This window comes from Typopeltis vanoorti, chromosome 15 (assembly GCF_054136105.1).
Source record: "Typopeltis vanoorti isolate ZY-2024b chromosome 15, IOZ_Tvanoo_1.0, whole genome shotgun sequence".
Taxonomy (NCBI): Eukaryota; Metazoa; Arthropoda; class Arachnida; order Uropygi; family Thelyphonidae; genus Typopeltis; species Typopeltis vanoorti.
The window spans coordinates 85,526,820-85,544,088 of NC_143563.1; the positions used below are offsets into that span (position 1 = coordinate 85,526,820).

At 36.3% G+C, this 17,269-nt stretch overlaps 1 protein-coding gene across 1 annotated transcript; it reads right to left on the reverse strand.

Moving 5' to 3' along the window:
* Positions 1 to 349: 349 nt before the first annotated feature.
* lovit (loss of visual transmission) lies at positions 350 to 12,254 on the reverse strand. Its single transcript, XM_090405511.1, has 4 exons — positions 11,191 to 12,254; positions 10,721 to 11,058; positions 4,986 to 5,161; positions 350 to 577 (listed from the first exon to the last, which is right to left on the reverse strand). The coding sequence occupies exons 1-4, from the start codon at positions 12,174 to 12,176 to the stop codon at positions 350 to 352; spliced, it is 1,728 nt and encodes a 575-aa protein (XP_090261637.1). The 5' UTR covers positions 12,177 to 12,254.
* Positions 12,255 to 17,269: the final 5,015 nt, after the last annotated feature.

Here is a 17,269-nt window from a genome sequence, read left to right on the forward strand (position 1 = left end):
ATAGCCTCGTTACTGTACTGCTAGTTTCTCTTCATTTGGCGAGTATCATTTCAACTGTTCAATTTTTCTTTCTCTTTTATTACCTTTCTTGTATTCTCTATATATTATTACTGTGGCTAGTTTATTTGAATTATCATTATATAGGTTAATAGGTTTTTTGCTATTTTAATATTAAATATAGAAAACCGAATTATATGAATTTGTTCCATGAGCAATACATCTATAGTAAATCAAAAATGAATTTTGATTGCTAAAACAGTATAAGTCAGAATACTTAATCATTCAAGCCCAGACTTGTAATATGCTTGCACATAAATAACATTATTTTACTTTATTAAATTAAGAGCTTTCATAAATCTAAGTACAGAATTTGAGTAGCGCACAGAGCGCCGCATGCACTTAATATAGATGCCGCACTGACTGTAGCCACACTGGAACCTACTGCATCGACTATACTTCCCATACAAGTAGACGAAATGAATTGGGACAGAAATACCATGCTTCCTACAGTTGCGACATCAGTTCCAATACCTCTTGTATGATCAGTAACTTGAGTTCCCATCAGAGAGTCATCAAACTATGAAAGAAAAAAAATACTGTAATCAAAATGCTTTTTTATAACAAAACAAAGGAAACATTGCGTGCAACACAACATCTAAGTTATAACGTAATTTAATTTTTAGTATACAACTTGTGTGCTTATACACGAAATCGTATTTTTTTTAATCTAAACTTCCTTTTAAAATGTATTCTTCTAATAAAAACCATTTTATTAGAAGAATAACGCAATTTCTGTGATGATTTGGCCGAGCGCTTAACCTACTACTAGGCTGGTTCGAGTCCTGCCTTGGGAAAAAAATGTCTGCCGTTGTCTTTAATAGGTAAGAGGTCTTCGCAGTCCTTAGTCCCCTCGCAATACTGGTATACTATAGGTCACCAACCACTAATAGGTTGGAGGCATATATAAAAGAAATAACAATAAAATGAAACAAATTAACGGCCTAGTTGGTCGATAGTTTAACTCTCTCCAGCCAAGAGGCTGCTGGCTTGAATCCAGATATAGAGAAATATTTGTGGATGTCTTTAGATAAACACCATCTCCTGGTGTGAGACACTGCTTATTGGAGGCATGAAGTTCCTAGAAAAAGTTCCGTGTTTGGTCTAATAGAGTTCCCCCTGATTATGTAAAAATACCAAAAACTAAATAAAAATCTAAGAGATTGCTTTTTTTTATAGGCTTTAGGATCGCAATTTTGAGTTTTAATCAAACAATTTTCAGTTTCATTCAGCATGTAACAGAAGTTAATATAAGAATTGATGAGCGGAAAAAACTGTGATGTGCTAGCGAATGCTTAAAGATTTTGCAATGAGTAGTTTCCAAATTTTTCACTTTAAATCGAGTGAAGCTGGAAGATTGATGTAACAAAATTAGAATGCTGTTCAACGAGCCATTTTAGCAGACAAAGAAAATACAGCTAATACTGCTCGTAAGAAGAATTCACATTTTCATGAAGTAACAATTTGGGTTAATCAAATCCGGAGGGGGGGGGGCAATAGTAAATTTGAATTACCCTGGATCTTTTCCATGCCACAATGTCTGGTCTGGTCATTTCCGATAAAAAGTAAGCATATAAACATGTATAAGAGATAAATTAAATTTTGTTTTAAGCTGCTTAAAACAAATATGTTAATGATCATGAATTTTTATTTTTTTTATGGAACATTAGTGATAAAAATTTGTCTAGTGTCGCAAAAGTCTCATGTTCGCTTCATTAACATATAATAACTATTAAGAAACATAACAACTGAAAAGAAAATAAGCATATGCTGACTGGCCAGCTTATTAAATACCCCCATTTCATAGCGTGTTGCATTACATGAACTTTCAGAACTCGAAACTTGTGAAACGCTGCAAAAAAATTTCTGCCTTTCTTTGAAGGGCAGGAATTATTGACGTTTCATCAAACTTCCTAGGCGTGAGTCCATTTCACGAACATCTTTCCACCAAAGATGTTCAATAGGATTGATACCCGGTGACTAAGTGAAGTGAACAATCCATTAAGGTAAAATCACTAACATGTTTCTTAACCAGAACCAAAGGACGACACGTCTTGTTACATTGCACATATATTATGATGTAAGTAACCACCAGTAGCTAAAACGAATGGGCGTATTTGGTCGACAATTACTTGCCATGGAGGGTAGCTCCATTCATCTTCACTAGTATCAAGGGACCTAAGCAGTACCAAGAAACATATTCTCCTATCACTCTACAGCCTTGCATTGTTGGGACCAAGCATGAAGCCATCACAGCGAAACAAAGCCCGGAGCCTGGAGCTTCGTGTTGGTGTCACATTACCTGCTCTTCCATTTACAGTGATGACTATTCATAACTTCTATCCCCATTTCTATCTTGGCTATAACTGCCTTGTTTTCGTTGTATGAGATATCGTTCCTTTCATTTGAAACAGTGTCAGGTGCATTTAAACAGTCCCTGTTACTTCCACGCACTGGTTTGACCATTTGTAGAGCTTTTCTTGTTGGACTTTACGATCCTGTCGGCTCTTCATTTACCCCCTCATCTATCTGCTATTTTCGGCCTTACGTCCTGCTTGATACTTTCTGTTTATCACGCTGTTCTCGTTATAAATGACACTGTTGCACGTGGCTATCCTAAATGGGTCACAGGTTCTAAGATTCTTTCCCTATTCTGTTTGGCTTTTGCTGTTGTCCACTCTTTCCATGTCACTAGTGGGGATCTTCATCCATTACTACACATATCTGAACGCAACACATATTATTTCCCTGTGGTGATGTGCCGTCAATTTATAGCTGGTGCCTCCCATGACTCGTAAGTATTGATAGTGGATTACTAGGATGATAATATGTCAAACATTTTGTACATCGTATATGTACACCCGCTGTACATATACGATGCTGACAATCCGGGCAGAAAAAGCTACTCATGCTGACCTCAGGTTTCAGAAAGTAGAGCATCTCTCTCTCTCTCGCTCTCTGGGAAGAAATCCCCCCCCCCTTCATGACTTTTCATAACATTCCGAAATGTATGGTGCGCATTGTCTCTGCAGGAACCCTTTCAGAATCTCGTTAAGTACTTTTTGAAAGTGATATTCTGAAATGATGATTAGTGTAATACTGGGAATTTTCCAATATTTCGCATATTCAAATACTGCTCAAATTATTGAGCAATATTTGAATATGCGGTTATTATCATACAACAAAACAAAACACTACAGCTGTTTTGTAAATTGACTTTAATTTCTTGAAGACGGAGAGTATTCATAGTTAGTCAGTATATCGGATGATCAGGTTCGAGTCTGTAGGATGGGAAGAATCTGTAAAAAGACTTTTTTCATTTTCAATTGAAAGGTGAGTATGTAGGTGTCATACGGAGTGATATGGTTTTTCCATCCTGAAACTGAGATTTTTCATCCCGCTGAGCAGGAAATCGGCCAGAAGAAAATATGCAATTTCTAGACATAATGCGCCGCCCTTATACCTTGTTGCTTCGGCTGTAATTCCAAACAACCACAACATGACGGTAGAAAAATCCTGAATGTCAGAACCTTTTTGCAGATTTTTCCAAATTCTTTCTTTAACGAGTTCAACTATATTTTGCTAGTGGGAAATTGAAATAGACAGTTACGCCTGTTATCTTTGGAAAAATCGTTAGACGATAATGACGTTCGTTCTGGAAGACTAAACATATAGAATAGAATGTTGTTATCAGCTGTACAGCGTAGGTGGTTATACGACCATCAAGAGACATTCCAGGACATTGTTATCTCTCTAAACTTCTTCAGATCTTTGGTTTGAAGTTCAGGAGTAAAGGTAATACTTGCAGAATCCAAATTCTCACGTGACCGTCTTCATACTCTGCGTTACCATTATTTTGGATTTCCGAGAATCTTGTTGCTCAGATTATTCACTTCTGTCGTTTATTAACAAATGGGCTGTAAAATATCCTATGCATGTAGGATATTTTATAGATACCATCTGCAACAGCCTAATGCATAGGTATAAAAATCCGAGATATTGTATTTAAATACAGTGCCCCAAACACATGCATCACCACCTACCAAGCGACATGTTCAAGAATAATAACTTAACAACAGGCTAAACCAAATATTGCAACGAGACATGCTAGAACAGGAAAAGGATACGTCTCAGATATAATTATTGCACGGTACGAGATAGGCAGTAGCTTAGTGGCGAAATGTATAATAAACGATTATTATTAATACTTTTTCTTAAATTATAGATTCTGTTTTTAGTTGACTCTGAGTCTGTACCTTCATGAAATACAGACATGAATCTGCTAATAAGATAGTTTATCTATTTTCACATTTTTTCCCCCCCAAATTTCTAAATAAAAGTTTATTTTAATAAAATTGTTACATATTCGTTTTCAAAATTGGGATTGTCGAACATGAGTTTCCAATTGCATATTGAACATCATAGTATAAAATCGTGGCCATTTTTATTACCCTTAAAAAGGTAATAATGAATACATGTTTGTTGGTGTTTAGTGTAAAATCCTCCCAGTAACCGACTTAATTATACGAGTAGCTTACAGTGAGTTATATAAAATAAAAAAAAAATAAAAAAAAGAGGAAATCGAGCTACATGGTACTTGAAAAAATGGCCATATTGTCATCCTTAAAATCGAAATGCATTAAAAACTGTTTTTTTTTATTTATTATTATTTACAGTTTCGAGATGAATTTTCAAAGAATGAAAATGCTCATCCTAAGTTTAGGATGAGCATTTTTATTCTTTGGCAGCCTGAAGCTATTAAACCATGTTTAGAGTCCAAAGCAGGATTTCCAACATATTTTATTATTATTTTTAATTAAATGGCCAGTGTAACATTGATAGTAAATCTTTAGTAGATAGCGTTGACATAAAAATGACTTGTCCAGTGCATTTCATAGTAAATGACTTATCGTATGATGTGTACTCACCGTCTGCATGCAGTGGTAGTGAGCAATGAGCAAGTAGGGCATTGTAAACAAAGTAGCATACATCACTCCTGCTGTAGATGACAGTAAGATGACGCATACCTTATGACGAAAAATAGCCATCATTACCATACCAATCGAGTAGATTATTTGGCCACCAATATAAACTGGCTTAGCTCCTGAAATTATGTAATCAGAAGAATCATTGCTTATATTTCATTTCTGTAATAATGACAATTTAAGAGTTTTTTTTAAGTTGATTCTAAAGTTTATATAGATAACTTCTGAAGTGTTCTTTTAAGATAATTTTATACAAAGATAATTATTATTAAATTAGTGTAGAGTAAAAAAAGCAGCAAATATACTAAACATACGGATAATACAGATTTGCATTATATACGGATATTTAGAAATGTAGTTTCATTTGAAAGAGTTCAGGGTGTCTTTTATAATATTATTCAAGTCAATGATTTTTCCTTTACAATACGGCTCATAGTCTGTAATTGAAGTCATGGAGAGAAGGAGGAGACTCTGCATCTAGAAAAGAGATTCAAGGCAACTTGTGTATTCGGAAACCTATTACCGAAACTGCAACGTTATCATTTAGGTTTCACGGGTGTAATTTAGTTTGTATTTCGCATGAATCATATTCATAGTTCTTCATGAGTTCTGTCTTTAGTTCCTGGATAGTGACTGATATCCAGAGAATGAGCTTATATTAAGGCGAGGAGGATTATATCTCAGTATAGTGGTAAGTTAGTATTGCTCATTATTGTTTATGCTTGATGAGAGGCAGTTTATTTTCATTATGATAGGACGTAGTGGAAGTGTGTAACATGACAGGCAAACATCACAGTTACCATCCTCATGGTGGCGTTCAGTTTTGTGTCTGGCAGACCTGAATACGAAAACTACTTTGGAATAATACCAAGGCGCCGTGCAGTTACTTACGATGCAATTATTTACCTCAAGTCTTTGTAGGTGAGACCTACAAGTGTTTGTAGGTGAAACTAGTTCGAGATTTATGCATGGAGGAAATTATATTTTATTTATTTTTTCTCGGAAGAGAACTAAATCTTCTCTTGGTGATTTCTTATTGTTCAAGCCGCCTGTTTTGCCGAATGGATACTGCTTCTCTACAATCAGTAGGCCCTGAGTTCGAGTTTATTGTAGCTGTTAAAGGCTTTAAGAGTTATATTTCAGATTATCCTGTACGACACATTTACAACCTTTCGTGGGTGAGATTCAGGTTGAAAAGTGTGAGAAGAACGGAATAATGTTCCACTCTCACATTTTCCAATCAAAAAAGGACCCTTTTTCGAATTTTTGCAATCGTTGTTAAGAATATTAAGCACATTATTAAAATACATTATTGTACTACCTGTTGGTATGCTCAAATTTTATTTTAAAATTTAATTTCTGTTTGTCCATGAAATGAAATGCAGACTTTCAAAGCCTTTCTTTGCTATTTTGTTTAGGATATCATAAAAACTATTTCCATTGAATTCAATATAAGATTCTGTTGTGCTTTGTTTATCAGAGATGATCTTGTGCCTTAACTGTGTATTTTGTAGCATCCCGTTCGTTTGCTAGTTCTGATATTACCTGCCTGCCTTTGAATACGCACTTCATTTGATGTGAAAGTAGAAGGATGTGTATTGCTTGAGTATTCGAAAACAACAACAATAACATAGGAAGGATTCCCAGAGCGATATCGAAACATGCACCATTAGCATGCTCTCTTTTTTTTCAAGGTGCTACAGGCGCACGACGCTCTAACTGGGCCCGGAAAAATTAGATCAAATTTAAGGACCCCAAAAAGTGAGTGAGGGAAAGAGCACTCTAGCGCCTCGGCAAAAAGTATCGGTACGTCTCTGGTGTTAAGGGAGATCATAACTGGCCGTATGATCTGAAATATTATGCTGATCTCTAAGAAAGTGCTGTTCACATCTTTAGCGTTGAAATTATGGGGTGAATCCCTGTAAATTTATTATTCAAACGTATTGAAAGAATTTTGCTCTGCCTTTTGGTTAAAAAGACAAAAAAAGGCAAGCTCATCCTAAGACATTTTACCCACTGTTTGCCTTTGCTGTATTTACTGGGAATGATTTAATATGTAATAAATGAATTATGAAAATATGCGTAACCAAAAGAGCTTATTTATTTCCCTTCATTGCTTAAGAATTTTGGTATTTAAATTATGCACTTAGTCCGCGCGGTTAGCCTAGTGGCTGTGCGCTTCGCAACCCAGGAGTGTCCTGGGTTCGATTCCCGTCACTGACCTGAGGAGGTTAGGAGCTTTCTCAGACATAGTCAAGTTAGCCGGTCTTGGGCATGTACTGCAGTGTTTTTTTCTCCAGTTTATTTGGGGGTTTTCATCTTGCAAGCAGGTAATCCGGCCTTGAGAACTCAACGCTTCTACAGCCATAGGATACACCAGCAGGCATAAAACTAACCATCTTATCCTTGTGTACATTTGCGGTTAAATAAATAGAAAACCCTTGACACGACAAGGTAAAAGAGGGGCAAAGGAATAATACGAAGAATTATGCACTTATGTAAGTGTGGATATAAATAGAAGTATATTGTTATATATTTGTTTATGTGATTTATACTTAATTCGGTTACTTTATTTGTTGTTTGATTAAATCCTTTCTCATTTAAAACCTTATTCAATTAAAATCCTACCAACTGCTCTATTGTTATGTCGTTGCTTTCTCTATATTTTGCTGCTTTATATCTTCCTATTCTATATTTCTATCGCTATTTTACTTCTTCAGATATAAGGCCTAATATGCTTACATCTAGGATTGTTTCCTCTTTGGATACTGGCAAATTTATTTTATGCTGCGCCAGCCAGTATCCTATAGTAGAAAAGATCCTTACTCAAGGAGACAATACTAGATTCTGAGGCGTTCTTATTCAATAATTTACTTTAACACTGCCGTATAGATTCAGATTATTGCAGTCGTGACCTAAATCTATAATTATATATACTTCATAATTCCTTCCCGCCAAATCTATTTTTATAAGTAGTAGTTTGGAATCGTAATCAGACATGACTCAGGTTTAGGTAAATATGACATGTTTTTCGGAATATCTAAACAGAATACACAAAAAAATTCATACACTCAATTTGACTCAATACTAAAAAAAAACTCGAGTTAAGAAATTAACATATTCTAAATTAAATCAAAGGTTAAGAAACATCGTAAAACACAGTAATTGAAAATTGGGATAGATTGCAAATGATATGAAGTTAAGTAAAACTTCCTTTCTGCAATGCTATTCATAAGATAATACAGGGTGTCCCAAAATTCACGCAAGATTTAAATTTAGCACCATTTGCGCGGTAAAGTGTTGCCAACGAGAAAAAAAAGACAGCGTGACAGCTGACAGTTCGGGGTTATTAAAAATGGAGCGCTACACGAAAGAACAACGCATTTTCATTGTTGAGCAATATTTTAAAAATAATGAAGGTTTGGTAGCTACAGTTCGCAATTTTCGTACAAAATATGGTCGGAATAGTGATTTAACTTCATCAACTGTGAAAAGATTAATTAAAAAATTCAAGGAAACTGGATCAATTAGTGATCTTATACACTCTGGCCGCCCTTCAACAAGTCGTTCAACAGAAAACATCGAAGCAGTTCGTGAGAGTGTTGCTGAGAGTCCAGAAACATCAATTCGGCACCGTGGTCTTGAATTGGGCATTTCGAGAAGCTCTCTACAGCGTATTCTCACAAAAGATTTGCATCTTTATGCTTACAAAGTTCAATTGACTCAAGAACTGAAGCCTACTGACCACACACAGCGAAGAGAGTTCGTTGAATGGATTATGGATTATTCGTTGAATGGAATGGAAGTGGATGCTTATTTTTTGAACAAAATCATCTTCAGCGATGAGGCTTATTTTCATCTTGATGGCTTCGTTAATCAACAAAATTGTCGCATTTGGGGTTCAGAAAATCCACGAGTGATTGTTGAGAAACAAATGCATCCACAACGTGTCACTGTTTGGCGTGGATTTTGGGCTGGAGGGCATCATCGGTCCATTCTTCTTCGAAAATGCGGCTGGTAAAGCAATAACAGTTAATGGTGCTCGCTATTGCGACATGATAATCCAGTTTTTTGTGCCTAGATTGCAAGATATGGATGTGGACGACATGTGGTTTCAACAAGACGGTGCCACATGCCATACAGCCCGAGAAACAATTCAATTACTGCATGAGTGTGTAATTTCCCGTTTTGGTGATCAGAATTGGCCGCCCAGATCATGTGACTTAACGTCGGACTTTTTTCTTTGGGATTTTTTGAAGTCTAAGGTTTATGCCAACAAGCCCACGACCACACATGCCTTGAAGGAGGAAATTGAGCGCTGTATCAACGAAATTCAGCCACATTTATGCAAAACGGTCATGGAAAATTTCGATAAAAGAGTGCGTATGTGCCAGCAAAGCCGTGGATGCCATTTACCCGATATGCTATTCCATGCATAACCCTATACTGTATACTTTATGAATCAATAAGAAATTACAATTTTTAATTAAAAACCTGTGTTTTCTATCAAAATTACTTCTTGCGTGAATTTTGGGACACCCTGTATAAACAAGCATTCTTATGTTACTCAGTTACTATAAATCCACTATTCTAATCTTGTTAAGATAATTCTATCACAAACAACACAAAAGATCTCTTCCAAACAATTCTTCTTACTCTCAAAGGAGGTTAACTTTCTAATTAGAGACTGTCCACAAAGAAAATGTTCTTAATTTACATACACATATAATCTTCTCTCTCTTAGGAATTTTTATACACAAAATAGAACAATTTTACTTTACCGAACTTTTTCCCGCGTCTTTCAGCACCACGTGTACGTCTAGTTACTTCTTGTCTATTGGTTGTCTTTATGCCAACGTAGGGGTTACGCTATCTTCATGATTTCTGCGAAAACGGACTCGAATCTCTGAGTTTCAGGATACACCTCGATGGGACTTTTCAGCGACAGCTTGATTCTGCTAGGACTGGAAATTTTACCTTCAGCTCTGTAGAATCCTACTCCATTCTCAAGAAAGCTCGCTGTCCGACATCTTAGCACAGACTTCCACCCCTCTACGCGAAATTACCTGCTACTTCCGAACCACCAAGCAGGAAAGCGATACGACAAGAGAGAGTCCCGATACGGCGCTCGTTCCCTTATATTCTTCGTTAGAGTGCCCCCTTTTGCGGAGTCCCTTTTGCACACGACATATCTTTTCACCCCTTGGGTTCATCCCTTGCTCTCCCGACGCTGTTATGCCCTTGTATTCACGGAATACGTGTCGATGTACGTTCCGTGTAGCTACTGCCTCCGGCGTTACGCTGGATACGTGTAGTAATATACTTTCTAAGAATTATTATTTAATCTATCTGGCGACTCACAATCACTCTAATCAGCTAAAGTGAGGCGTAAGTCAATATTAACAAAATTCCTCCTTTAAAACATTCTCTAATTCGATCTTAGTATAATCACAACAGATTAAAATACATGGAACATAAGAAAAAAACTGCAAATTTATATATAAAGTGAAGAAGTTTCACTCTTGATTTCAGCTGATGTGCAGGTATTTCTCTTCGTTAGTAAGTTTAGTATGTTAGTTTCTGAATGAATGATTTCTTTGCAAGATTCCTTCATTCAGGATCTAACAATATGAAAGTTCTGTAATTGGATAGAAATAGAAACACTGTATTCTACATACCTATTTTGCGAACCAGCTTTTCGATAACATATGAGTAGAAGGAACAAGAGATAGAGTACAGTGCCATACCCCAGCATCCAAACTGAACGCCATCTTGGTAGGATTGGTATGACTGTGACCCTTCGGGAGCTCTAGGATCACCACCAAACACCGATTCTCCGACAAAATCGGTGAAATATAACGAATAGCAGATCAGAGACATCCAGCAAAAGAGATTAGTCACACACAGTATACGGAGAGACTTTGGCATATAGATGATGGAATACAGGTATTCTCGCATATTCGGCGACGTTGGTTCTAGTTCTGGAGACAGTTCTGCTTGTTTAAGATTCGGTGCACTTTCCGAACGGACTATATTAAGTCCATATTGAATTTCTCTTAAAGGAATGCCGGTTTCACCTTTTCTCTTCTGAAGATCAGTGGAATCGACAAATGAATTCGATACGAATTCTGGACCAAGCGTCCCATACATTTTAGGAACATTATGCAGATTTTCGGATTCATCGTCGTCATCATCGCGAAAGCGTTGGTACTTACTAGTCCCGACAGATTCTTGAATCTTGTTAGGATTTCTTAAAATGTCCAAAGGAATCTCTTTGAAGCTGGTTATAGTTGTTGCAACGCACATTACAAACAGAACAGACACTATTGTGAAAACGGCATGCACATGGCTACTAAACAGAGTTCCCATAAAGGTCGTTTGCCAATCGATACCACTCATGATGTAGCCAATAGAGCCTCCAAATCCTGCCATCATTGTAAAGGTGCTGAGACCAATAGCATGATCATCAGAAATGGTCACATCCAAAAGATAGGTACGGGCAGGTGACTGGCAAGCATCGGCGCAGAAATCCAAGAGTACAGTGCCTAAAACTGTAAATGCTATACCAAACGGGTGGGAAATATCGGTGGAGTTAATCTGATTGGTGTCATTTATTTTACCATCAGACGTGTTCCGACGATGCAGAAGGAATGTGTCCTTTGCTGGAAATGTTACGTTTATTTCTTCATCGGTAGAAAATTCCCAGAGATGACTTTGCACTGTTTGCTCATGCAAATGGTCTGCATCGCCCAGAGCTACACCTATATCTTTTCCATTGGGAACAAAGATAAGTCCAAGAATGATACCAAGCGAGAGTAATAATATAAATGGACGTCTTCTTCCCATCGAAGACCTGCAGCTGTCGCTCAGTGAACCAAGTAACGGTGTTAGGAAGAAACCAATCAGTGGACTCAAACACCATATCATCGTCATGTACTTTACTTCAATTCCTAAGCTCAGCAGTATCGGACTGACAAATGCTGTCTCGGCTGCATAACAAAACTCGATACCGCATACAGTACCACTAAGTAAGATCAATTCCCAACGCGTTTTTCTTCTGTAAATATGCTCGAAATCCCGTTTTAAATTTACATTTTCGTTTGAAGTAACGAATCTTCCACGGACAACATCCATGGTTTCTGTTGCGTGAAACCTTATTTGACGGATTCGTTGGGAGATATCTGAATTTTCTAGTGTTTCAATCGAGATCCGTGTTTTCTCCTTGAGGTTGCGCAGAGCAGCTACCCCTTCTGTGTACACTGCGTTGAGGTTCATGGCGATCTTGGAGTTCAGTGGTTGCGAAAGGTGTCTTCTGTTTCTTCTTCTTCTTCGTTAATCTGTGAATGAACAGAGATACAAGTAAGGTTATTAGTAAATAATAACAGTTTACAAGGCCATCAGTATTAAATATGAATAATCGCTGGAATTCGGCGTACTATGTGATCACATAAATTAATACATGTTAGACGTGCATTTGCTAGATAATCTTGAACCTTGAAATGGTCAACAAAGGAGAAAATCATCAAACTAACTAACATCAAGCTAAAGTTTGTCTATAAGACCAATAAACAAACCACTTCATGTCTGGTTCAAAATTAAGCACGTAGAAATGTTTGCAAATTATTTCTTACCTATGTTTCGTTGAGCAGGATTGAATTCGTTTTAATTCTTTACATATTCGGTTACTACAGAAGTGCTTTCTCTCAAATAAGTATATTGCTTTCGTTATAATGTATTTAGATGATATTTTAACATCGGGATCAAGGGAGAGTGTGAGCGTCTCTAAATTGTAGTGCACGATGCCAATTTGCAAGCAAAACTAATTAAAATCGTGTACACTTGCGTATGTTTTTATTAGATTAAAACTGTGAAACCCAATTGTGAAACACAGTTCTACATGCAATAGAATTGCGTATCACAGTTTCGACAATCTTTTCTGATGTTTACAAACGTGCTAACAACTGAGCTCTTTGAATAACGTAAATTTGTGAGAGACATCGTGATATTTCCGGAAAAAATCAACAAAAATTCCACTCTGGGCAGTTTCAAACGACTATACATTTAAAATTATAAACTTGCCGACTCAGTCATTCCTATAGAAAGCACCCCCTTCCCATGATAATTCGCTCTTTTGTTAGCAAAATGGAAATAGTAATTCCTCCTGACTTGATGAAATTTTCTATTTAGGATTACTATTACAACCTGTCACTTAGGTATGACTATAGGGTTGATGGAGTACGTGTTCTCCAATTAATAGGCTGTGGGTTGGAATCCCATTGTGGCATGGTTCGGTGAAAAAAAGCCTCGGTGTAATAGATCACGACCCTGTAGAGGCCTGAAGTGGATTGAAAAAGTTTCATGTTTGCTCTTAAGAGCAGGATTTCCGGATTTTCTAAAACTCAGCTCATTCCCTGTACATCTTAGTTTATCCATAGTACAAATGGCTGTAGATTTGTACCCTGATAAGCAATTTCATAAAGTTTCAGAAAACTAACAGCTGTATACTAGCATCCACTAATGGTAATGATGTATTTACCATCGGTAACGATATATCTGTTGGAAAGGCGGCAAATATATATCAGAGTTAAATCTGTGCTTTTCAAGCTGATTTCAAAAAAGCCATAAGGAAAGAAATAGTATGAAATAATCACTCACTCACTCACTCACTCACACACACACACACACACACACACACACACACACACACACACACACACACACACACACACACACACACACACACACACACACACACACACCGATTTAGTTATTTTCGGATAGTGCGAAATATTTGGTAAACCAAGGCAGAGCTCATGAAATTGAAACAGCCTGGTTCCTCTTTCTCTCGGGACATATTGAACTGACTGAATGCAGTTGGCAAGAGGTCTAGTCTGTTCTTTCGATTAATGTTGAATAATAATATCGATTGCCACAAAGTGTCCAAATTACATCTTGTCTCTTGAACACTATCCATTGAGGGACTCTATTCCGCGTTACTTATAGTCTCGTGGTGGACTTGCATCTTTTCTGATATCCAGAGGGTGACCATTGCACGAGGACATCAAAAACGCTACTCGACAACCTACCAAAAAAAAAACAAAAAAAATGTAAAACAAACTTATGGAAGCTGTACCAGCATAGCTAATATAGCAGATAACACCTGCATACGCTTCGCAAATCACAGAACCACAACTCCCAGTGTCTACATTCCATTCATAAAAATGACCAGACAATGTAAATAGTGTATGTTAATCCCACTCTTTTCATACAAAACTAACTGTAGCTTCGAAGTCAGTGGGATTAGACCGCCTCAAAACGCCTTAATCAACTAATCCTCACAACCACCATTATTATAGTTGTTATTAAAATTCCTGTTCACTTAGCACGTAATCCTTCTGTCGCACGCTGCTAATGGAAGTCGTCTCGTAACAACTCAGCAAATTTAGCTTCATTAATCTTATGAGATTTCACCGCTACCCAACCAGTGTTCGATAATTAAATATACCCATGATTATTCTTTTAGTACCCATCAAGGTGATTTGGCGATGCATTTCGTCGTCACCAGCCAACTGATCCACTAGGTCTGTAACCACATGCTACTGTGTATTTAATCTTGTTACTCACACCAGACAGTTTCAAACTTACTGCTATATGAAAAATTATTACTAATATTGCAAGTATAGCTTAATATCCTAACTGAGACTCAAACCATTGGATATCATTAGTAGCACATCCTCATCTCCTGTCTTATCTGCTCTTCCTAAAAATACTGTACCCTTTCCATCCAGTTTGTTTCTGACACATTTGGCATTTCTGTACAGATATAATAAGTTATCTCCAGGCTTTTCTGTATACTCACTCTGTTGGACAACTTGCAGATCTCTATGCATATTTAGTGACTCATTTATGCAGATATCCTTGTACATATTTAAACACCGGATGAGTATGAACTTATTCTTTCACCATAATGCGCATTTGTAACATTAACGCGGTTGTATATCTTATGAGCTCACAATTCCTCAAATGACTTTCCGTGTTAGGTCTCATACCAATAAATTATTTTTCCAGACTCCAGATACCAAACGCAAGCTGCCCCTCTTTGTATAAATCCATTCTTTCTTCAGATTCACTCCACAAATCCAAAAACTCGCAACCATTCCTTATATATGCAGCCTACATATCGAATCATTTGCCATCATAGCCATTCTTAAGTATTGTCTTATCTTGGTAACGATTTTCATTTTCTCACTCTTTGCTCTTGCTTCTATTAATCCTTTCATATCCTCTCCTCATACTGTGTTTATCGATAGCTAAATCGTTTGTACCAACAAGAACTGTCATCCCTTTTATTTTTCAGTTGAATTCGTTAGGTTTTGATTTTAGCATCCGGAAAAATGTAACATTACCTACCTGATTATCATTTCTAAATAATATCTTAACTGCTTCAGTGCTGGGTTTCTCCTTTTGCTGATTAACTGTCCTTTTTTTTTTTTTTTTACTTTTCTAACTTCTTCTAGACCTTTTCTATTCAGGTTAGTGTCTGGTAAACGTTTGGCATTTTAAGGTACCAAATTAATACTGCAGTATCGCAACAAAATATTATGAAATATATCCTCATTACGATAAAAACACGAAGGTCATAATTAATAGTATAATATAAAAATCAATTATTCTAAGAAAAAACACAATAAGACATAAAATCACCTATTTCAGAGAAGTATTTAACAAACCGAACTTTCACTATAGGTTCTCGAATTATTTCTCCATATTTCAAACAACTTATCACATTCAATCAACATTCGAACCGCATATCAAATTTCAGCAAAATTCTTTAATTGGTTTCCTTTTGATACTTTGTCAAGAGTTGATAGAAGGCGTTTATGTGTGTTTCGCAAAATGCGTATTCCCATGTTAAATTAGTTCTGTCTATAAACAAGTTATTCCTCTTCTATGGCTGAATGAATTTTGACTATTCTCTCGCTTATAATTTGGTTAAAAAAAGCTTTCATATTATGCAGAGCAATAACAACCACTGTGGTTGGATGAAATTGAACGAACTATTAAAAGTACGTTTTTACTCCTTAATTTTAGCTGTTGAGTTGACCAATTAACTCAACAGCTAAAATTAAGCCGGTGAGTTGATTGGTAAGAAGACAGAGTGTTTTCCAAATACCGATGCGGTATTTGGAAAGCACTGGGTCTTATGTTTAACTAAACATAACAAGCTGTTATATCAAACAGCTTCTTATGTTTAGTTTAACAGAAAATGATATAATTAAGCGTGACAATTTCATTATTTAATGCAAAGTCGTATTTTATTTGTACAAGGTTTCTTTTCACAGGTTTTATTTTTACAATTATTGTATCCCATAGAGAGTGATCTGCATTTTCTTTCTCTATGCTGGGCAGTACTTGTGGTGCTTCAGTGTGGTGTCTTTCTAAGTAATCCCATTTCACTTCTCACTTCCTGTCTTTGCAATAGTATTATAATGAAGGTTAACTTCTCCAATAGGCAAACACGAGAAAACAATAAGTTATTTTAAACACGATACACTACTGCTTTAAATCAATACTTTTTTTTTTTAGAACGCAGTAATATATTAATACGTTTATTATTTGTATCGGTGTCTGATTAATAGACAAAAATACGTTTAATGGATGGATTATGTTTGTGTAGTATGGATTACCTCCTATGATGAGTTTTGGTGCCATCATGGATGCACCAAGTAATGATTGTAATGTTAGTAACAGTTAACAGATGCAGAAATACCATGAGGTGGTTGAATAGAAAATAAAGTGCTAGAAAAGCTAATCCTCCGTGCAATACCTAAATGACTTCAGACAGATCTACATAATTCAGCCTACTAATAACATTTTTCTAGTTGCAAAAGGCCTTTTTTTACGGTCTACATCTTTCGAGGTATTCACTCGATTCTTAGATTCTTGGCTAGGGCTTAAAATTATGCCAGAATGGCAAAGAGATGGAATTTCAATTTAGATTGCGATATATAATTACTGATGTTACAGTTAATCGCTGCTTTGTACTGGTTAGAATGTTTTCTTTAATAGCTACGCAATGTAGTTTTTATTTTATTTAATGCAATATTTTTTGTATTTCTATATTTAGTTGTATAATTAACGATTGTTTTAATTCTTCTTATTTCTGACTATGTCCTTTGCTTTTGGTAATTTTGGTTCATTATTAGCCATCTGGATGGAGTCTCTGC

Excerpts from the sequence above, each read along its gene's own strand:
- lovit (XM_090405511.1), bottom strand. The coding sequence starts at position 12,176 with ATGGATGTTGTCCGTGGAAGATTCGTTACTTCAAACGAAAATGTAAAT. Across the intron at positions 5,162-10,720 it reads AAAGCTGGTTCGCAAAATAG|GAGCTAAGCCAGTTTATATT; the intron begins GTATGTAGAATA and ends ACATAATTTCAG. Across the intron at positions 578-4,985 it reads ACTACCACTGCATGCAGACG|TTTGATGACTCTCTGATGGG; the intron begins GTGAGTACACAT and ends TTTCTTTCATAG.